Source organism: Polypterus senegalus, chromosome 8, assembly GCF_016835505.1.
Source record: "Polypterus senegalus isolate Bchr_013 chromosome 8, ASM1683550v1, whole genome shotgun sequence".
Lineage (NCBI taxonomy): Eukaryota > Metazoa > Chordata > Cladistia > Polypteriformes > Polypteridae > Polypterus > Polypterus senegalus.
The window spans coordinates 88,577,436-88,601,592 of NC_053161.1; the positions used below are offsets into that span (position 1 = coordinate 88,577,436).

The 24,157-nt window shown below is 38.9% G+C and overlaps 1 protein-coding gene across 1 annotated transcript in view; it reads left to right on the forward strand.

Annotated features, from left to right (window-relative positions):
- cftr (CF transmembrane conductance regulator) overlaps positions 1-24,157 on the forward strand; it is a 135,151-nt gene that overhangs the window by 80,978 nt on the left and 30,016 nt on the right. Inside the window, exons 13-22 of the mRNA XM_039761403.1 lie at positions 2,997-3,083; positions 6,040-6,748; positions 10,735-10,863; positions 13,084-13,118; positions 14,612-14,850; positions 17,340-17,419; positions 22,123-22,273; positions 22,370-22,597; positions 22,819-22,919; positions 23,233-23,448. Coding sequence (XP_039617337.1) covers positions 2,997-3,083; positions 6,040-6,748; positions 10,735-10,863; positions 13,084-13,118; positions 14,612-14,850; positions 17,340-17,419; positions 22,123-22,273; positions 22,370-22,597; positions 22,819-22,919; positions 23,233-23,448 — 1,975 coding nt within the window. The remainder of the gene's footprint in view (positions 1-2,996; positions 3,084-6,039; positions 6,749-10,734; positions 10,864-13,083; positions 13,119-14,611; positions 14,851-17,339; positions 17,420-22,122; positions 22,274-22,369; positions 22,598-22,818; positions 22,920-23,232; positions 23,449-24,157) is intronic.

Sequence of the window (24,157 nt, forward strand, 5' to 3'; positions counted from 1 at the left end):
CCCAGTTTACTGAAACATAAATTGAGTACTGTCTCCACAATACAAGGCAAATGGTCACATCAGACAAAGTATAAAGCAAACGGGGGAACATTTATACAGAGGGACAGGAAATTGAATCAGGGATGCTGGGAAAACTGAGATGCATGCTGGGATAACGATGTCATCATCTTGTGACTGGAGGGAAGATGGGAACCCGGAAGTATGGCTTCTCTCTGTTTACCCTGGGCTTTCTTACGGCAGCAAGTCCTCGCTCTGGCTGATGAGATAAGAAGAGGAAGGTTAGTGCACCACCTCTGTCCCTTGGCATGGGTTGTTGCGATGTGGTCTGAGTCCTTAAACTGCTCCCCATGCGCTTGTGCATCACATGACCCCCCCCTCTAGCCCAGACCTACCAGATCGGGTGGCCCGAACTGAGAGGTCGTGAGCCCGTGAGAGTGCATCCGCGTTGGCCTGAAGGTTACCCGGACGATAAGTGAAGGTGAACTTGTACGGCTGCAGGCCCAAAAACCACCTGGTAACCCGAGGATTCGACTCCTTATGAAGGGCCATCCACTGGAGGACGGCATGGTCCGTCACCAGGGTGAATTCCCGACCCAGCAGGTAGTACCGCAAGTGAGTTACCGCCCACTTGATCACCAGGGCTTCCCGTTCCACCGCCGCATACCTCGTCTCCCGGTCTAACAGTTTCCGGTTTAGGTACATCACGGGGTGTTCGACACTGTCGATACTTTGGTTCAACATGGCACTGAGGCCAGTGTCCAAAGCATCGGTCTAGAGGAGAAAAGGAAGGGAGGTGCCGAAGTGAGGGCCTGTTTTAAGTCACTGAATGCTTGTTCCGTGGCTTCATTCCACACCACATGAAAAGGGGCCTTTTCTTTGTCAAACATATCAAGGGTGCTGCCCTTTCAGAGAAGCGAGGTACAAACCGGCGGTAATAACTTGCTAACCCCAAGAATGCCTGCACCTTTTCTTGAATATCGGATGGGGCCATTCTAAGATGACTTTTATTTTTGAGCACTGTGGTTTCACCATCCCCACTCCTATCAGGTAGCCCATATATTTGGCCTCGGTCAACCCAAAGAAGCACTTCCGGGGTTGATGCATAGGCCGGCTTTCGCTAGTGTCAGGAGGATGGCATAAACCTGTAATACATGCTCCTTCCAGGTGCTGGAAAAAATGACGACGTCATCGAGGTAGGTGGCACAATAGGACTGGTGGGGCCTTAGCACTCTATCTACCAGACGCTGGAAACTTGCCCCGTGCAGCCCGAATGGGAGACCCTTGTATTGCCAGTGTCCACTAGGAGTAATGAAAGCGGTTTTCTCTTTAGCGGATGCCGTTAAGGGAATTTGCCAGTACCCTTTGGTCATGTCAAGTGTACTCAAATACCGGGCTGTTCCCAATTTCTGCTCCCCATGCGCAAATGTATGACAATAAGCAATATCATACAGTATGTGCTGCCTTAATGGAATGCTGTATTTGCTTCATTATGGCCTGGTAGTGAATTAACATTATGACATTTTTGCATATTAATGAAATACAGTCTAAACACAATTGACACCATCACATCTCACATGTACAACTTTTTCTCTGCCCATCCATCCAATATGTGGTTTGCCAGTTACTATCTCTTCCAAGAACACTTGGCCTCTAGCCATAACCGCTTTCTTGTGCATTATTCACCATTAAATATCTTGGCACTGCCCTTGATTTGCCTTGTAACGCACTGGATTGCCTTCCATGGCATGCCACAGCCATTACAACAATCACACTTCTGCTGTTTGTCTCTTGCAACATCTGAACATTTCTGTTGTATGGCATCTTCACTTCTATGGTAGGCCTCCTTTCTTGTGCCCTGTGATAGCTGGGATTGGCTCGAGTAGACCCCTGCGGCCCTATTCAGAACTAAGGAAGTTAAAAAATGACTGACTGACCTGACACTTTGTCTCATTATTTGAATAAGTTTCAAACCATTACTGGACACCTATTCTCATTGGGTCTTTCAGGTCCACTAGTGTTTAATTTTTGAGCTGATCTTCTATTATTTTTTTCTGTAAAGGTATTCTGTTGTGGAGTTTATGCCTCTGCCATTTCACATGTATATCGATCATCTGTTGTTTCTGCTTTCTGAAATCTGCTGTATTAGTCTCATTTCTCCAAATTTGTTTAGAAACTTTGTCATCAGCTCCTGAAGTCTGCTTTAATTTTGAGAGGCAGTTTAACACAGTGAATGATTTTCCTTTACGTTGCTTATATATGTAATCTTTTTTTTTTTTTACCTTGTAAAGCATCTTAAGAGGATACTCTCAGTGGAAGTGCAATCACCATTTTTCTTAACCAAAAAGAAGAAGCTAATAAAACAGCTACATGTTTGGTTGTTAGAAGAAAGTGGAGATAAAGATCATTTTTAGTCTGTAAAGCTAATAACATGTTGGAGAATAAAATTTTCTGTGCAAAAACTGACATGTTTTGCAATGTATGCCTAATATTACAGTACCTTTTATTATTGCACACAGGAGGCAAAAAGCGACTATATTTGGTATTAACTTACTGTATGCAGAGTAAACTCAATCAGCTTTATCTCATTCATGTTTTATGGACTCTTGGATTAAGCTGCAACAATTGCTTCTTTAACCCATATGTGCTCAATGTTTACATATACAGAATATGAATATGGCTGTCTCTGCTCGCCGGCCTGTACCTTCCACAACTGCTTGCACAAAAGCTGTTCTCTGTTCTTTCCTTCCGTGTGGCTAATTAAATATAAAAAAAAAACCTCGGACTTTGATTAGTCTGACACAATGTGCTTTTTCAGTGAGACATAACTACTTACAAAGCCTACCCAGAGTTTAGTCAGGCTCTGGGTTATATTAGGCAAGTCTGGAGCACTAAAGGAGCAGCAGTTTTATACATGGGTGTCGTGAATGTTTTAATTTATTTTTTGAAAGGAGCACACACAGCATTTTATAGTTTCTCTTTTTCTATTCTGTTTGCAGAGCAGTATACAAAGATGCTGATCTTTATTTAATAGATTCTCCTTTTAGCCACTTGGATATTGTAACAGAGAAGGAAATCTTTGAAAGGTAAGTCAAGGTGCATTATCTAACTGTTCGCAAAGAAGTATTTTTTTTTGCTTTTATATCATTTTGTTGTAGCAAATGTTACCCTGTCAAATGAAAGATAAAGCATATCTATATGGTATTGGGAGAATCCTGAATCAAAGTAGTTTTGAAAGCTTATATAAATTCAGTTATTAGAATGAAATCTTTTTGAAAAAATAGCGACAACTGGAGCATCACTATTGAAGCTTGTAGTTCTTTTTGATGAAAACATAACATCACATCTGGGATTTGAGTCGAGAGACGCAGACTGCGACCATCCATCCATGACTTGAGGTGCTGTTTTTGAGTGCAAAGAATCTGGATGTGGATATTTAAATTGCTTCTTTAATTCACCTTAATTTTATAAAAGACAATTCTTAGTGGCCCTGCAGTGGGCTGGTGCCCTGCTCTGTGTTGGATGGGATTGGATCCAGCAGACCCCCGTGACCCTGTAGTTAGGATATAGCAGGTTGGGTAATGGATGGCTGGCTGGGCAATTCTTAGTGGCCAGGTTTATAGCCCTGCATGAAACTTGCCATTTTTATAAATTATAATTCAAAAGCAATACTAATAAAACACAAGACATTATGCAACAGATTGAGCCATTTCTCTTCTGAACCTGTTTAACCAGCATAGGGTAATGACGAACAAAAACGTAATCCAAAGTCAGCAATCAACAGTCCATCACACAGCACACCAATCACAAACAATCCATCGCAAAGCACATGCAAACTCTTGAAGCTATTTTAGGGTTACTAGTCAACCTTCCTGCATCTCATCGGGACGTAGGAGGAAACCAGAGTACCTGGAGGAGCCAAGCATTACCAGAAGGAAAATAGACACATACCAGCTAGAAAGGAAACTGGGGTTCTCGTTCGGCGAAGTGTCAATGAGGTCTGTTTGACCGCTGTGTCTTCAATTAATCTTGAATACATTTGTTTACAAAGTAAGGAAAGATTCTCAATAATTTATAAGGAAGCTTTATTGTGAACTCTTAGGTTAAAGTTCATGTTTATTGTTATGTGCATATTACAATTCAATTACAGGTCTTCTACAGGCTTGATGGTTTAAACCCAACCACAGACAATGACGAGAACATAAGACGCTACTGCAGCATATTCTATATACCAGGTGTATTTAACTGACAAGTATACATTTGCTGGTTTGCATGTGGTGCGCATGTTAGTGGTTTCTTCTATATTACTGTTTACTTAAATGCATGAGGAAGAAAAGTGACCACATTGGATGTCCAAGAGCTTTAATAATGAAGTTTGTATAGCAGTGTGTGTTATTTAAGTCCTAGACTTTGGGGAACTGCTTTCCAGTAATATTCTGTGCTGACTGTCAGTCTCTGTATTGCCTTGCAGCCCTGGGCTAGGTAGCTACCATACTAGGATGTTATGTTGCCATTGTGTTTCAGTACCACTGTACTTCTGTAGAATTTTGGTGAACATACATGTGGACATTATCTGTGTTGGTGAATCTTCTTGAATATAGCTAAGATATTTAGTGTCCACTTTGGATTATCAGAAATTTTAAGTGCTGACCTTCTGCCCAACGTCGTCTCTGATTTGAACGGGAGTGCGGTCCATCTCTTTCTTCCGAAGTCGGTGACCAGTTGTTTGGTTTTTCTTATATTAAGTGAGATTGTTGTGCTGCCCCACAGTGTCAGAAGCCTCTTCTCTGTCTAAGCCTTCTCATAATTGTTTATGAGCAGGTCTAAGATGGTGGTGTTGTCAGCAAACTGAATGCTGAAGTTGGAGCGACGTATGACAAGCCATACACTCAAAGGTGAATGAACGAGGAGTGGAGTGAGGGTGTTTTAACTGTGCAGGTGTGCCAGCTTCGTAGGAAATGCAAGTGGCATAGCAATTATCAGTCTAAGATAATAATAGCAAATAATAGATAGTAAAACCAACAGATTAATTGGAAAACATCACAGCCCAACACAAATATTTAAATATGTATACTTTAGCCTATTGTTGATTGAAAACAACCCTTTAAAATCAGTAACAGAAGGACAAACTGAGAGTTCAACTACAATTCTGTTGTTTTCACGTCAGAGGATTCCTACACTTTTTATTTCCTTTTATGCTTTCTTCTAAGATTGTGATTTATTATTATGGTGAGGGTGCAGACTTATAAATACCTGGGAGTGCAGCTGGATGACAAATTGGACTGGACTGCCAATACTGATGCTCTATGTAAGAAAGGTCAGAGCAGACTATACTTTCTGAGAAGGTTGGCATCCTTCAACATCTGCAGTAAGATGCTGCAGATGTTCTACCAGACGGTTGTGGCGAGTGCCCTCTTCTACATGGTGGTGTGCTGGGGTGGCAGCATAAAGATGAAAGACGCCTCACGCCTGGACAAACTTGTTAAGAAGGCAGGCTCTATTGTAGGATTAAAGTTGGACAGTTTAACATCTGTGGCAGAGCGACGGGCACTAAGCAAACTCCTGTCAATCATGAAGAATCCACTGCATTCACTGAACAGGATCATCTCCAGGCAGAGGAGTAGCTTCAGTGACAGACTTTTGTCACTGTCTTGCTCCACTGACAGACTGAGGAGATCGTTCCTCCCCCACACTATGCGACTCTTCAATTCCACCAGTGGGGGGTAAACATTATACAAGTCATTGTCTGTTTTACCTGCATTTTTATTACTCTTTAATTTAAAATTGTTTTTTGTATCAGTATACTGCTGCTGGAATATGTGAATTTCCCCTTGGGAGTAATGAAGTATCTATCTATCTATCTATCTATCTATCTATCTATCTATCTATCTATCTATCTATCTATCTATCTATCTATCTATCTATCTATCTATCTATCTATCTATCTATCTATCTATCTATCTAAACTCTTCTCTATGTTAATTAGATGCACCGTATAATTCTTTTCATTAAAAAAGCTACATCAGTATGTTTTTCTTACAGATGCTTATGCAAACTAATGGCACATAAGACCCGCATCCTAGTGACTTCAAAACTTGAGCATCTGAAAAAGGCAGACAAGGTTTTGCTGCTACACAATGGCATCTGCTACTTCTATGGAACGTATTCAGAACTGCAGAATCAGAAGCCTGATTTTATTGCAAAGCTGACAGGTCTAGAGATATACGACAATTATAGTGACGACCGAAGAAACTCCATCTTGACAGAAACGTTGCGGCGGTGCTCAGTGGACAGTGAAACAGGGGGTCTGCATATTGAGTCAACGAGGCATTCATTTAAACAAACAGCCACGGAAATTATTGAAAAGAGAAAATCATCGGCAGTCATGAACTCCCTAAGCTCTGGTAGAAAGATTTCCATCGTGCTGAATGGGACGGAGGACGTGTTCAGTGAAACTGGAGAGAGAAAGCTTTCATTTGTTCCAGATTCTGAGCAAGGAGAAGGTCTTCTGCCACGCAGTAACATAATCAGCAGCGGGCCAAGCTTCCCAGGCCAACGGAGGCAGTCAGTATTGGCATTTATGACTGGTGTTCAAAATCAGGGTTTACGCAACAGACGCAATACTACCTTTCGCAAAATGTCTGTGGCACCTCCTTCTGCATTTTCAACCGAACTGGACATTTATGCCAGGCGCTTATCAAAAGACAGTATTTTTGATGTCAGTGAGGAAATCAGTGAAGATGATCTAAGGGTATGTGAAGCTCAATGTTACATTACTCAAGTTTTTTTTTTTGCAGTATGTTTAAATTGTACTGCAGGCTTAAAAATAAATAGATGCACATCTCAGATGATATTCTGTATTTTGAGTAAGCAAAATGACAGTAATCACCATTTCAAGATCAATTAATGTATTTGTGAACTACTGGCCCTTTGAGAATTTTAAATGCAAATTGGGAGATAGTAAGCTTGTTGTCTGACCTTCCATAGATGAGCTTCAGTCCTTCGTAAAAAAATTTCATCCAAATAGTTATTAATTTAGAGCATAGAAAATTATAATTTTCCCTCCATCCATTCATTTCTCGACATGCTTAATCCACTTTCTGTTGTGAAAACCCAAAAGCACATTGACAGCATGAAGCACAGTATGCTTATGAAAGTGTTCAGTTCATTAATGATACATTTATTCGTACAGGATCATCTCAGAATAATGAAGTAACCTAACATACATCTTTAGTATGCAAGTAAAAATTTGGAAGAACCTCTACAAAAACCCTCACAGACATGGAGATAACGTGGAATTTCTCTCAGATAGTTACTGAGTCAAAGTTTAGAGGTAGTACTCTGGAGATGTAAGAGAAAAATGCCAGCCACTACACCACCATTCCGTCCTGATTATCTGGTACTAGTTGTCCCCAGCGGCTCCGCCTGCGTAGTAGTGAAAAAGGACAAACGTTAAAAATCAATGTCAAGAGGGCCTCTTGATATGCAATATTTTTGGTTTTGCTATCGGGGCGAGAATGTAGATGTGATCTCTTTTTTCCCAAAAAGTTGGCAAGTTATCTCTGGCCAAGCAGAAGGTAGGTACGTTCCAACGTCAAACATTGCCACTGTATCTGATTGTGTTCAGCTCTGACTAGAGAGCGTCCCTGCCTGGTGAGAAGAGCACGTGGCCATGCTGTCTCTGTCAATGAGCAGGTATCGTCTAAAACACACGTAGCTGTGATATCCCTCTCTCTCTCAAAAACATCAAACGTAACTCTTTAACAATCTCTAGATGATAATGTCTGCTGAACAACCAGGTGCTGCTAGCTAAGCGGAAGCAAGGTACGCTCTAACATGTGGTGAGAGGTAGAGTGACTCAAATGGAGGCTGGCGAGTGAATGACGAAGGTCCCCGCCTCCCCCTCCCCTCGGCCCACTGTCTTTCTCTCAGATTCACGCAAATAAATTGGTACCACAACTGAACTATAATACTTAGCATGATGACAGAAGTCATAAAATCAACTGGAAAATTCAAGCAAATTATAGAAAAAAACCTGATCTAAATCTGTTAAGTAGTTCTCTTATGAAAAGCGGACAGACATACAGACAGACGTTGGATTTTATATATAGAGAGATGATATAGGAGGAGGAGGAGGTTAGGACCACGCACTGATATAGCGCATTGCCACACCCACCACGTGACAAACCAACTCAGGATCCCAGATTAGGACCCAAGTGCAGCCATGCAGTGGGTGACACCTCAGCACCACACTAGTTCAGATGGAGTGGAACACAGGGAGGTTTTTTATGGTGGCTCGAGTGCCAATTCTGCCACCAACCCCCCGGTTTGTATGATATAGAAACCATAATATACAACAATTGGCAATATTGGAATATTTGTTTCAAATGTTACAATATTTTTCCAAAGTTCAGAATTCCTAGGGTTGCTACTTACTAGAGGCAACATTAGGAACAGTGGGTGCTAATTGGAACTGTATGACAGTGAAAATGGGATTACCTTGATAGCCACTTACTGTAAATGCAGCCTCCAGCCAAAAGTACATTCAAGTACAGAAGTCAATTCATGTGGAAGTGCAACTTGTCCTCATTCTGAAGTAAGAAACAGTAACTATGTGTAAGAAAAAAAAAATCTATTCAACGGAGACATTCATTCCATTTAATAATAAAAGGTAATTTGTTGCTCTGGAGAAGAAACAAAGAATATTAACTTTGAAAGTATTTTTGAAAATATCTGTGGGCAGCATAGCACGCTTGTACTATGCAGTTGCACGTGGGGGCTACAAAGGTCTGTAAAGCCTTATGAATTTACAGTTGTCTTTGAAGGGCTAATCCACGTGTAATAAGACTTGCATTCCCTTAAGTGGTCAGGGAAGGTAGAGTGCTAGTTTTTTCATGCAAAATCATGGATTTGTGTGTGTTCCACACTTGTATTATAGCAGTTGTAGGTCAGGTCAGGTTAGGTTGGGGGCATACACTGGTACTGCACATTGCCCCACCTACCACATGACAAAACAGTTTGGATCCCTGTTGGCAACCCCCCAGGCAGACACGCGGTCCAGTCCCACCCTACAGAAATGACCTTCTATCTGCCACAGCCAGGTGTTACATGGGTGTCCCCTTGGTGTTCAGCCAGCAACAATGAGGATCCTATAAGTTGGATCACCCTCGGGGAGACGCACCACATGGCCGTAGTGCCGTAACTGACGCTCCCTCATAATGTAGGTAATGTGCCTCATTCGGGACTCCATGAGCAACCTCTCATTCAACACAAAGTCAAACCAGCAGTGTTAAATGTTTGGAATTAAAACTAATGGAGATAACCATTCTTTTCTTAAACCTTCATAATTCTATATTCCTCCACCATTCCTAATTTGTATCTTTGATTTAATAAGTAGTCAACTTTTTATATTTTGTCAAAAGTATTTATCCTTCTTTTGGATATTGAAGAAAATACAAGCCCCAGTTTCCTTCTGTTTAAAAACTGTATGTTACTTTTTTGTTTTGTTTCCCTAAAAGTGTGTAAAAAGGCCACCAAACAACCAGCACCAAGAAATTCTGATTGCATCAAGTTGTTTGTGTATTTTGCTCGTACTACCAAAATTTAGTGACTATAAATGAAACGTTGAATTTTATTAGTATTTATTATTATTTATTAGTATTTGTCTTCTGCTTTCCATTTTAAGTATTATTTTCACATTTCCAGAGTACAGTGAAGTTTTTATTTGTATTTCTAACTAAGCAGCAATACATCACCATTACTATGATCAGCAAGTATTACTAATGAAACGTGATATCAAAGATTGCCATAAGTGGCCTTTCTTTATTAAAGAAATTATATTTCTTAATTTGGTAATCAATGAGTTTTTTTTTTTTAAATTGGCAGAACAGATTTCCTCAAAGAACAGCTGCATATGAATGATAATTTTAGGTTTCAAGCATACAAGAGTTATAACTAACTTATTTTAAGGATGTGCATAAGGGTGCCCTGCAATTGACTGCCTGCCTGCCTGTCCTGGAGTTGCCACTCATTACTTTCCGTTTTTTTTTTCCACTTTTCTTTCTGTTCTTGTTACTTACTCTGCACGGGTTCAGTGTTGAATACAGATTCACTCTTGTTTTAACTACAACATCAGATGCCATGCATCATAGTATTCTTTAATAGAAGCAGATTGTTCTCTGGCCCCTTACAGATTTACAAATGCAGTAGTGCAATACAGATCAGAGTCATTTTAACATTTGCATATTTTCACAAGTATTGGTGTAATTTTGATTAATTTAAGATCTAGTTCCTCCCACATCCCAGAGACATAAGCATTAGATGACTTTAAACTTGGCTGGTGTTACTGAAGGTGCACTAGTCCTTCACAGCTGGTTCTTGTCTTGGACTCGATGCTGCCAGGAGTGACTCCAGCCTACTGTCAACCAGTAGTGCCATAAAAGGGTCAGTAATTTGACTTTTGGATGGATGGATTTACTGGGTATTATGACCCACTATATATCTTGTTATACCTACTGTAGCATAAAGTATCATTTGCCATGATTATCATTAATTTATAAAGCACTGAACAGTGAACATAGATATAGATTAACTTGGTTTTACTGCATTATATGCTACTTTAATTTGCTATTAGTTTAAATGTCTTTCTTGTTCCTTATTTTAGATAAAGTAAATAGGTTATTTATCATTCACTTTAATCAATACTTAAAGTGTAACCTATTTTTCCCTTTCTTCTAGGAATGCTTTATTGATGATAATGAACACTTCAGTGAAACGACCACTTGGAGTACATATCTGCGATACTTGACTATCAATAAAACTGTCATTTTTGTTCTGATCTTTATTCTGTTTGTATTTGCCATTGAGGTAAGACCCAACATCCCATCTAAAAATCTACTTTAAAAATAGCATGTTCATTTATTTTTAATGCTCATTTTGAGATCTTGTATTTCCTAAATCTAGAAAACAGTCATCTACAGTATTTAAATAAGGATCCCTCAAAATCTGTTCCCATTCTGTTAAAGGACTTCTCTACAATTTAGGAGATAGGAGTGATATTTTCCTTGATAGAAAATAAAATCATAAGTGATCACTGTAGCTTGATATGACAATGTACAATATGAAGATTAAATACCACATAGAAAGCTGAAAAGTCTTCATAGTATTAGCATGAATGAAGAATGCAGATGTCTGTAGATGAAATATCAGTATCTCAATACAGTTAAAATTACACTCTCATGATAAAACACACAAGAAAAAAAATTCAAATGTACTATTTGTTTTGGTAGAGTAATATTTTACTCTACTTTCCCCTTTTGTATTATTAATATGTAGCCTTTGTCAGAATGCCTCAAATCTCACAGACTTAGCACTGTTTATAAGTTACTACATAACTTCTCTCCACCTTCCCTTCTACATCTATAACCTCAGGCAATTAGGTTTAGTAAAAGACAAGCAGGAGTTAAGTTACAATTTAAATAATGTATTATTGATAATATTCATAAATAATGACAATATGCAAAGTGCATTTGAATACTGGCAACCATACAACCTGATAAATGGTGATGTGTAGTTTCCGGAAGCACACAGACTTGTTAGTTACTTAAAATGTCTCTAGTTAAGTCATCATTTGTGGTCAGCTTTCTTCAGAACAGGCCGCATGCCTGTCTCAATATGGCAGCCAAGCTGTGCTCTTCATTGTGTTGTCCTTTTCAGTTCATGGTGTAAGATGGTCTTTCATCAGTTTGGTCAGAGAGAGAGAGGGAGAGGTAAAGCAAGCAAATTTATAGGTTTTCTGTCCATCCTCTAGAGCCAATAGGGTGTTGTGGCACTTAAAGGCTTTTGATACAAGACAGTTCCAAACAGTGATACTTCAGACCAATGGGAGGATGAATATCTTCACACCTGCCCTCCAAACCATGTGTTAAGGTAAAGCTTGGTAGTTAGGCAGCCTGGCTTTCCTGTCGGGGTTGACTGAGAGACTTAAGCAGAGAAAGATTGGCCAAACTTGTTTGAGGCACTTATTCCTAAAAGGGGGAAAGGGGTTCTTAAACCATCAAATGAATTGCTATTATTATCAATAATGTAACACTAATATTACATTGCTTTGACTAAGTTACAAATAAAGACATACAAAATATTTATCAACTTATATGCAAAATTTCATATCACAACACTATTAAATAAATATATTAAGTAAAAATGAAGGAAATGGGATATTAAAGAAACCTGGAAATTAACGGGAGGCACCATGCACTCCAATCTCATCTGGAAGTTTTCATGATGTCAAGCTAATGTTCAATATGCACTGGAAAGCTGGACATTGACCCCAATGAGAATTTTGAGTAGAGGGAAGGTATGAAAAATGTTTTTAATTCTTAAAGATACGACTATATGACTTAACAAAGCAGAGATTCCTGAAGAAAATGAGTTATAGCTCCATTGCAAGATGTTACTTCTGATACCCGTTCCTCCATTTGTTCCTAGAGAATTTACAGTCTTCATTCTTTAGCATACGTTTTTAGGCTGTGCACCCCTTACCAAGGGCCAACATAAGTGTAAAGATGTTTCTGCACCCTAGCACTTCTCCACTCAGGCCACTTTTGAACAAGACCTTTCCCTTTTGTATTCCTCCAGGGTTATCCATCAAGCTGCTTTCTCACTGGTTTGAAATGGTGTGGGCCTCAACCATGACTGAAAACACATCTTTTGATATTTTATTAAATCCATTGCCTTTGTAGGTCATTCGATCCATGGGATTAAGAAGGTGGCAGGACTCAAACTTGATTGGAAATGCCTTAAAACTTCCAAACAGTGATGACAGATGATAATTCTTTCAGCATTTTAGTACCAGGGTTAAAATAGTTTGACGCAAAGCCAACAAATGAAAGACTTTGATATGAACTAAACTGGTTCTCCATTGTGATTATAAGTAATTCTAAAATACATGTATAGAAATCCAAGAATTCAACAATAAATCTTAAAAGAAAGGAAAGAGACTTTTATAAATGCCCTGAGAATGTTTCGTAGTTAATTAAAGGAATCACAAAAACATTTTTATGCTAATTATGATTTTTCTTGATTTAGGTGGCTGGATCCTTTGTAGGAATATATCTTCTTAGGTAAGAAAAATGTGTGAATTGTGAAAACAGTACGTAAGAATGTCATCACTTAGATTATAACACTAAATTGAATATGAGAATAAAGATGAAATATTACAGTGACAAAAGATAATGAATGTATTAATTAAGTGTCTTACCAAGCCCATAAAAGTAACTTTACTTGGAGTTGATGAATACTTTTCATTTTGTGCTCAACTTTGTGTTATAACCCATGGTAGACCACCCAGAGGTTATTTTCCCCAGGGACTCTGCTGACTGGACTTTCTGTTTCCTCTCTGTCATTGTCCACTGGCAAAATCTCAAGAATAATGTGAATGGATTTCTAGTATATTGTTAGAATCATTTATGTTAATCAATTTGAAACTGCCTTGTTTTACATTGAGTTTAACCAAACCTGTATTTCCATTTATAATTTTTTATTATTTCTAGTTCATCTGTAGACTTGTTAAATGACTCTGAGCCTTTAATCAGGAAGGGGTACTATAGAAACATAAAAGTAATCTAATTTGTAAACCTTTATTAAAAACTTAAATGAAAAATTACAGATAAAATATTATTTATATTTTGTTATTTTTTTGTATCTGTATTTGCATTTTTGTATTATTTTACTGTTACTAAGATCACAAATATACTGTATTGGTATTATGGTTTGGTATTAAAATATTATCATGAAAGGCACAAATCCAAACAATTGCTATAAACTGTCAACAAATACAAAGTTAGCTCAGGAAGTTTCTTATGAGACGTTGCATCTTGGGTTCCATACATTCGGGGTCTGCACATCATTTGTCCAGATGTCATGACCGTTGACTTCACCAGTATGGAGTGGCCGGGATCGCCACATAGACTAAAATCTCTCAGTCCTCGCCCTCATTAGAAGCAGAATTTGCTTTGTGAGAGTGCGGCAGAACTCTAGCTGTTGAAACAGTTGACCTAAATGTGAAATTTTTGAGGAAAATAAAATATGTCATTACAGTTTGGATATGGCATAGGCGACAAGTTGGAATTCTTGCACTGGTTGCTCCCTCCAGTTGTCTTTTTATCGTGCAAGTTCATTGTTAATAAAGAGTTTGGCAAACCTCAGTCCCAAATAAAAATCACAACATATACCTATGAATAATGTACAAGGAATGCTGCTTTAATAAAGTGATATTTTATACAAGACGGGACAAAGGTAAGGTGTGTATTGACATATGTACAGAGTACGGTCAAATTCTTATTTACTGTACAAGTGCTAATCAAAATGGTATGTTGTTATTTGCCAATAAAGTGTAAAGTAAATCTAAATTAAATGGTTTAAAGAAAATTATAAAACCTAAAATGATAGTCTAAAACATATTCAATATAAAAAGCAAAATGTAAAAGTTTTTACTTTAATTAATATTTGTAGCATTCTTAATTTTGTAGTTTTGCTTGTTGTCAACATTTTGGGAATTCATCCCTTTCTCAATTTTGCACGACCCTAACTGTTTTTTTTTTCTTCCATTTTCTAGCAGCTACATCGAAAAAGGAAATTTGTCTTCTTTACAATTTCCAGTAAATGTTACTAAATCCAGTGCATTCTACATATTTTATATATATGTTGGCACTGCCGAAAGTCTTCTTGCATTGGGATTCTTCAGAGGACTTCCTTTGGTTCACACGCTTATAACGGCATCAAAGATTTTACACAAGAAAATGTTTCACTCAGTTCTACATGCTCCAATGGCCATCATAAACACAATGAAAACAGGTAGGTTTTATTTATTACTCTCTTAACAATAAGAAGCAAAATTTAAACAAACATTCCTTCAAAGTGGTAGAAAAGCTGTTATGTAGTAACATCTAAAAGACTGAGTAGTTTTTGCTCAAATTGACAACTCATCCCACTGTTTGAGAACTGCACATTATATGACATGTACCATTAATTTTCTTTATGACAAAGTCTTAGCCAAACTTGTGTATGTAAGAATCCAGCATGAAAAATTAAATAGTTCCAGAATGATAGGAAAAATGAGTTAACCCATAATAACCTATTGCAATGTCTCTTTTCCTTTTGACTAAGGGGGGCCGATTGAAATGGTTTAAATTTGTAACTTTCATTGAAGACTTCATTTTTGTAACTGTGTGTATTTTATTTGAGATATAACACACCAGACATGACATACTCTCTTTAAAAGGCGCTATATAGGTGCCTGACCCGACACAGACTTACACCGGAGGCACATATAAAAACTACAGAAAGTTTCATTTTTTTTCACCTGTGGGGCACGTCTTCCCCGTGACCCGCACAGGCACAACACAGTCCCAAAACACCACCACACAATTCCTTTCTTCCACCACCACCACCACTCCTCCTTCAAGCTTCGTCCTCCTCCTCCCGACTCCCAACAGCCATTGAGTGGTGGTTGCTGGGCCCTTTTATAGTCCACCCGGAAGTGCTCCAGGTGGTTGATTGCCGCGTTCTGGCTGCACTTCTGGGTGTGGTGAATATGCTGCCCATACGGGCTCAGGAGTCCCAGCTTTAGCACCCCCTGGCGGTGCCTGCATTACCCAACAGGGATGTGCCCAACTCCAATTCCCATGGAGCCCAGCGGGAAACCGAGGCACTGCTCCAACACAGGAGGGTGGCCATCTAGCGTCCAGTGGGAGGTATTGCACAGTCCATGGCTGTTCTCCCTGAGCATATAACAAAGTGGACCCATGCCATCCGCCACACTATGCTTATTGCATTCTATCACTCAAGTAATCACTCAAGTAAATGGAATCTTACACATATATTAATAAAGGTTGTGGTCTAATTTTTAAACAAAGCCAACTGGGCATATTTTAATTTTATATTTGCATCTTAGAATAGTACATACTATAGTATGCTATACTATACCTGCGGTGTTGATTGTGCCTCAAAAGAGATGGCTCTGAATTATGGAAATGGGTTGTTTTTCAAACATCCAGCTGAGTGTGTACAGTAGTTTTAGTACAGAAACCACATATGCGTAGTAGTCAGAAGAATTAAAGCGACCTTCCATTTCTCCTTTTGTGCTCAGAATAGACATAACTTTAAACAATCAATCCACTCCCTGAAATCTGTTAATCCAACATTTTCGGTGGCAATATCAGGAGTGTAAAGACAAAACCAATATGGCACAGGGTGGCTTAGTTGGAGGACCTACCCACACACTCACACACACACATACTGCGCAGTTTAGTATCACAAATCAACTTAATCTTCATATTTTTGGGATGTGGGAGGATAAACAGAATATCTGGAGAAGAGCTCACTTGGACACAGGGAGAATTTGGTTGGTAAAACAACCACATTACCATCATTTTAAACACACTTTAAAAGAGCTGCACACTGCCTTAGAAATTGCTGAGGATTATACTTACTGAGAGCAAGTTTCACAGCTGCAACCACGGCCAGTGCCACCATTAAGGCAAATTAGGCATTCGTCTAGGGTGCAGATCATAAAGGGGGGCACTCAGCCACACAAGTTTGCTATTGAACAGTCAGTTGGCACACTAATAAGCTTGGCCTAGGGCACAAACTAACCTAGCACAGGCACTGGCTGCAAAATAGTGATAAACAAAGCTTCATACCCAATTCTCCACTATCACAAAATCACACTTAATTTCTTCTTAGCTTTGGGAAGAGGAACACACTCTTCCCCTCAGACTTCCTTGTGCTTCACGCTGCTTTAGATCATTTTTGACCCAAACCACTTAGTCACCAGCCCACACACTCTGGCATCGTCTTGTGTGCTAGTTCTGTAACAAAAAACATGCTTACCCTAAAGTAATTTTTATCTCACAGCATGTTAGTAAATAATTCCCATACAGAAGTGAATGTTAACACAGGAGGTGAGGAGAAGGATCATCAAAAATACAAACCTTTTTACTTAGTCGTGACTTTACAAAGCAAAGCCAAGTGGCGCCTTCACTGACCAGCTACCCTGCGTGCCCAACTCTTGGAGCAGCACAGGCTTTGTCACTTTTGAGAATGGCTAAATGAAGGGAAACACAGCCTTGTTACAGTAAGATGATCATTTACTGAAGGATTTGTATTTGAAGTATCTATGAGGGTGTAAAACACTGAGACTACTTAAAATTAATTTAAAATACAACTGCAGTGGTATCATACAATACTATTGTCAGATTTCCTTGATGCTGATGATGTAGCACTTGATTTTACTAAAATAATTAGTTCATTAATAGTCTTTTTGGTGTTTGATTTTCTCTTAGGTCGAATTTTAAATAGGTTCACAAAAGACATCGCTCAGATTGATGACATGCTGCCACTTACTATTTTTGATTTTGTACAGGTAGGACATTTATTCATTACAAATTTCTTAACTTTTTATTTGGAGAATTAAGAAAGCAGTAACCAAAATCAATACAGCAAAAGTTTTGCTTTGTTTTATTGACATAAATTAAAGCAATAATGTGTTGGTCTTTAAGGAAATGTCAGCTTTGCCTTATCATTGCATAAGATAAACAAAATATAGAAATAGTTTTACGCTTTGACTGGGTTACAGTAGTGTGCATTTGTGACAATGCTAGTTAAAGAATGGATGCTTGTTTGTGAAACTTAATAAAGTTTTAAAACGGTTAACAATATTGTTAATTCCTGTATCCTGGAGGGGTTTTGGAGGGGCCAGTAGGAGGTGCAACCCTGTGGTCTGTATGAGGATCCCAATGCCCCAGTGCATCAATGGCGACACTGTGCTGTACAAATTGGCAACATCATTTAGATGAGACAAAAAACCTAGGACCTCAGATTGCTGGGCATCTTTGGAAAAGAGTAGAGTGTTTCCTGATGTCCTGGCTACATTGTCCACCACGGCCTGGTCATTCTGGCCTCCTAATCATCCCCCTGTCTCTATTTGGCTAACTCTCTCTCTCAAACCTTCACCACTTAATAGCTAATGTGTGGTCCTCATACTGGCACAAAAATGGCTGCCGTCGCATCATCCGGATGGCGGCTGCACACTGATGGTCGTTGAAGTGGCTCCCCACTGTCTATGTAAAGCGTTTTAAATAGGTTAGACAAGCGCTGCATAAACGTAATTAGTTATTGAGTTATGTTCAAAATATGTACTTTATTTAAAGCAATATTCACATCAGATGTTTATTCATTTGTGCAAGAAATAATCAGTAAACAACTTCAAAGACTTAAATAATTCAGATGAACTTACATAACAGAAAAAAAATTCTATTTCTTGGAAAGAGAGGAATTCTAGACTACTATTTATGGGTATTGGCTAGCTAGTCTGAGTTGCAGTATGGGCTTAGTCTGTTATGAAAGGAGTGTGCAGCTACAATACCTGCACATTATTCCACCTCTTTGGTTTATCATTACTGGCAGCACTGGTGTTGAAAAGGGGGCAGAGTGGCCTGACAGCAGCAGAAAAATATAAAATGAAAAAGTTTTCAGTTATTTTGGCTATGCTCTGATCTCATATTGGCTACAGTGCTCACCTATTTATTGAGTACATGAGTCATCCTAAATCCTCAATATCTGACAACTTTTCTGAGGTACTATCATACTGGTTGGGACACCATTGATGAGCTGTACTGTATCATAACAACCCTGACTACATTTCTAGCTTAGAATTTCATTTTTCTCAATTTAAGGAATCTTATACTTCCTGCTTTGGTACAATGGGGAAGATAGGATGTGTATTCCCTACAACTAGGGTAAAAATTAATAAATATATAGCAGTCCCTCATCAGTACTGTCCTTAACCTTAACGTGATGAGGCCCATGTTTGACTGCCTACTCACTACTGTCTTCATTAGAACATTAGAACAATCTAGTTAGGAACAGGCCATTCAGCCCAACAAAGCTCGCCAGTCCTATCCACTTGCTTCCTCCAAGAAAACATCAAGTCGAGTTTTGAAAGTCCCTAACGTCTTACTGTCTACCACACTACTTGGTAACTTATTCCAAGTGTCTATCGTTCTTTGTGTAAAGAAAAACTTCCTAATGTTTGTGCGAAATTTACCCTTAACAAGTTTCCAACTGTGTCCCCGTGTTCTTGATGAGCTCATTTTAAAATACAAGTCTCGATCCACTGTACTAATTCCCTTCATAATTTTAAACACTTCAATCATGTCACCTCTTAATCTTCTTTTGCTTAAACTGTAAAGGCCCAGCTCTTTTAATCTTTCCTCATAATTCAACCCCTGTAGACCTGGAATCAGCCTAGTCGCTCTTCTCTGGACCTTTTCTAGTGCTGCTATGTCCTTTTGTAGCCTGGAGACCAAAACTGCACACAGTACTCAAGATGAGGCCTCACCAGTGCATTATAAAGGTTGAGCATAACCTCCTTGGACTTGTACTCCACAGATCGTGCTATATAACCTAACATTCTGTTAGCCTTCTTAATGGCTTCTGAACACTGTTGTTCTGATAAATCCTTCTCATAAGGTGTACTCTCAATTTTCCGATAACCCATTGTGTATTCAAACCTAATATTTTTACTTCCTACATATAATGCTTTACTTTTTACATTAAATTTCATCTGCCACACATCTGTCCAAGCCTGTATGCTATCCAAGTCCTTCTGTAATGATATAACGGATTCCAAATTATTTGCTAATCCACCTATCTTGGTATCATCTGCAAACTTAACCAGCTTGTTACTTCTATTCCTATCTAAATCATTTATATATATTAAAAATAACAGCGGCCCTAGCACTGACCCCTGTGGAACAACACTCATAACATCGGCCAGTTCTGATGAGGTTCCTCGCACCATCACCCTCTTCTTCCTGTGTTTGAGCCAATTCTGCACCCATCTAAAAACATCACCCTGAACTCCCACTTCTTTTAACTTGATGCCCAACCTCTCATGTGGCACCTTATCAAATGCTTTCTGAAAGTCCAGATAAATAATATCATAAGCTCCACTTTGATCGTATCCTTTTGTTGCCTCCTCATAGAATTCCAACATGTTAGTAAAACACGACCTCCCTCTTCTGAACCCATGCTGACTGTTCAGAATACAGTGAACCCTCGTTTATCGCTGTTAATCCGTTCCAGACTCTACCGTGATAAATGAATATTCGCGAAGATGGATTCTTTATTTATAAATCAAATATTTTCGCAGTTAGAGTATAGAAAACCTGTTTACGACCTTCTAAATACGTTTTTTAACATTATTAGAGCCCTCTAGATATGAAACAACACCCTTTAGTCACCATTACACTCGTATTACTCAATATATTAGACAAAATATCATATTACTAGGCGCACTCGCCTTTTAAGGCGACCGACTTTTATCTTCAATTATTGTGCGCTCCATGTGTACATCAGGCATGTAAGTGTAGAGAATGAGAACATCAAAGTGTCCATTCATAACATCTTTTTTTTTTTATCCCCTCAAGTGCCTGTCCAAAATCGTACAATGTCAGCCCGAATCTGTACCACTAAAGACGGAGTTTCATGCACTAAATAAGCTATAGATGAGAATAAGCAAGCACCATCTCCCCTGATATTTACTACGCGGTGAGGCATTTGTACTCCATCAACATTAATTATTTCCAGAGACATAATTTTTTCTATTTTTCCAGCGCATCGCGCACAAAAGCAAGGGAACGATGAGAGCACCAGAACTCTGCTCACATCGCGCTCGTACCTCAAGCCGCAAGTAGTAAGTCTGTAATAAGCGGAATACCACTACGTTTTGCACTCATGGGACAGAAGGACAATCCCGAATGCTTTTCTATAGTAGATTATTGTACTGTACATTTAATTGCACACAACCACTAACCTATGAAGGCACGACCTCAGTAGGAGAGTCTTCAGAGGTGGTGCAGTATCTTCAGCAGGTGCGTTGTTGTCGTCTTCTGCTAAAGAAGTACTAGGAGTAGGCAGTGGGTGTCTGGGTGCGCGGCTGAAGAACATCTTGATAGGCAGTTGCTGGCGCTGTCTTTTCACATGTGTGAGGAGGCTTTTGTAGGGTATTGCCATCTTTAATCATATACAAGAGTTTCACCTTCTTCTGGATAGTAAGCATCTTCCTCCGGCGCTTAGTTTTATTCTCAGAAGGCTTAGAAAAAGCAGCACGTTTAGGAGCCATCGTAGGGCTTAGATAAAAATTCTCAGAAAGCGCATGCGTAGTGACATAAGCGTGTATGAGAAAAAAATCGCGATAGAGTGAAGCCGCGAAAGTCAAAGCGCGATATAGCGAGGGATTACTGCAACTCCTGTCCTTGCCATGTGTTGCTCAATTTTATCCTTAATAATTCCTTCCATTAATTTTCCTGTGATGCTTGTTAAGCTTACTGGCCTATAGTTGCTTGGATCTGCCCTGTCACCCTTTTTATATAATGGGATGATATTTGCCATTTTCCAGTCCTTTGGAATCTCTCCAGTGCACAGTGACTTCCTAAAAATATGTGTCAAGGGTTTATATATGTACTCACTAGCCTCCTTAAGAACACGAGGATAAATATTATCTGGGCCTGGTGATTTGTTTGATTTCATCTTATTTAATCTAAGCAGCACTTCTCCCTCTAATTTCCAAATCCCTCAGTACCTCCTTAGTAGTCGTGTTTATTCACTTGCTCACTTGTGAAGTGCTCAGAGAAATGCGAGTTTAGAGCATCTCCAATTTCACTGTCCACATATATTAATTCTCCTTTCCTATTCTTGGTATTCTTCCCCAAATGAAACCACTGCTGATGGAGAATACACACATAACTGAACTAGACTGGGCTGTGAGGGAGTGGCACTCACAACAGTGCTAATGTGCTGGGGCAGTAAAAAAGAGAAAATTTCACAAAATGTATAACTAGAGCTAAACAGGTTAAGGGTTATTTTGTTTTGCAGTATTTGGTCTAGTTCATGTCATTTAATGTTAATTACAACAGAAGGTTTATTATTTTGGAGAAAAACTAATAGTTCACGTTTTTCTAAATGTAGTTAGACACATTATGTTGGTTCATTTGGTTCTTATCAATAAAAAAATATGAGATTGTTGTATTAATCACCTAACTGGATGTTTGTGTTTCTTTTAAGCTGACCATTATTGTGTTGGGAGCCATTTTGGTGGTGGCCTCATTAAAGCCCTATATCTTTCTGGCAGCGACTCCTGTAATTATTGCTTTTGTCATCTTGAGGTCGTATTTTCTGCGCACTTCACAACAGCTAAAGCAGCTTGAAAGTGAAGGTAAGAAATGATCAGACTGCGTATTTCTGTCAGACTGCAGTGTGTGATTGTGTTTCTCACTGAAGTGCTATCTCGTCTTTCTTCGTCATCCCACAGCCCGCAGTCCTATTTTTACCCATCTCATCACTTCCTTAAAGGGTCTCTGGACTATCCGTGCATTCAGCAGGCAATCATATTTTGAAGCCCTTTTCCACAAAGCAATAAATGTGCACACCGCCAACTGGTTCCTATACCTTTCCACCTTACGATGGTTCCAGATGAGGATCGACATAGTATTTGTGCTCTTCTTTGTTGCTGTTGCCTTTATTTCAATTGGAACAAATGGTAAGACTGTTATCTCATTTTGTCAAATATCGTTTGTTACAGTACAGTTACAGTTATCCACAAAGTACAACACATTTAGAAGTATCTTGTATTTTATTTTGATTTATTTTCAGTTGCTTGTTTAGGTTTGCAGAAGCATCAGATATTTAGATATTTAATTCAACAGAATTCTTTTTCTCAGTGCTTCATATAATCTGCTTTTCTAATGGTTTCTCCCATAGGTGAGGATGGTGGAGACGTTGGAATAATTATAACGCTTGCAATGAATATCATGGGTACTTTACAGTGGGCTGTGAACTCCAGTATAGATGTGGATAGTCTGGTAAGGAAAATGCATACTTGCAATGTTCCTTAGCAATATGAAATTGTTTTAATTGGACACAGTGGGCACTGAAAAGTATCTTTATTTTAAATTAGCATACCATGGAAACTCAGAGTTTAACTGGAGCAGCGTAGCTCATAATTATCATTGGATAATATCTTCAGATTGGGTTACCATACATTAATGTCATAAAGCGAAAATTTTATTTAAAAAAAAAGGAAATATTGCAATAATGAAAAAATAATAAATAAGACTGTATACAAGAATTCTCTTCATACCATAAGCTGACTGGTATATATGCGTGTTATTACAGATGCGCTCGGTGAGCCGGGTATTCAAGTTTATTGACCTGCCTTCAGAAGATTCTAATGCTGGGAAAAAGCAGAAAGACTTGGTCATCAAGAACACGCATACCAAGGACTGGCCATCTGGAGGCCAAATGACAGTCAACAACCTGACTGCCAAGTACAAGGAGGGTGAACGAGCTATCCTTGAAAACCTCTGCTTTTCAGTAAACAAAGGTCAAAAGGTAAATGGCACGTTTGAAATGTGCAACCTGTTAACTAGCTGACTAAATTAAAGCGTGAGCATCTAAAACAATCGTTATTTAAACAAGGAGAACATGCAAAGTTCATACTGATAGTAGCCAGAGAGAATGAAACACAGCTTCTTGATGGCGGCAGAGTTTACAACCGAGTCAGTGTGCCATCTTATATATAAACGTCTACGCGTGGAAGTGTGTGTGTCTGTCCGGCCCGGAAGTGAGAGGTGGAGTCGGGGTAAGGGCTCCGCCATCGAGGAAACAGAAAACTCGCTTAGCTGCTAATAACACAAGCGAGGCCAACACGTCGGCAAAACGAAACACGATGAAGGAAGACAAAGTCGCTTAGCTGCTAACATCGGCAAAATGGCATTCGTTTTACTTTTCCTCCCACCACTACTGCACAAGTGATAGGAGCACGTCAGTAAAACAAATCCTCCTAGGAGTGAGACACCCAGAGTAGTTCCTTTCAATTACCTGACATCTCTACATTTCAGTTTTTTTTCTGACGATTTCAATAGTTTCTAAGACCCCAGGCTTTTTATACAGCTAGTCTTGTATAATATTTTTTTCGCTTTCATTTCCTTTGTATTTGTTTCTTTCTCAGGATGGTGACATCATAATTTTATTCTTCCTTCTCTCTTTTTGTATCTAAATGCATTTTAACTCCGTATAGTCCGATGTATGTGTTGTGGAG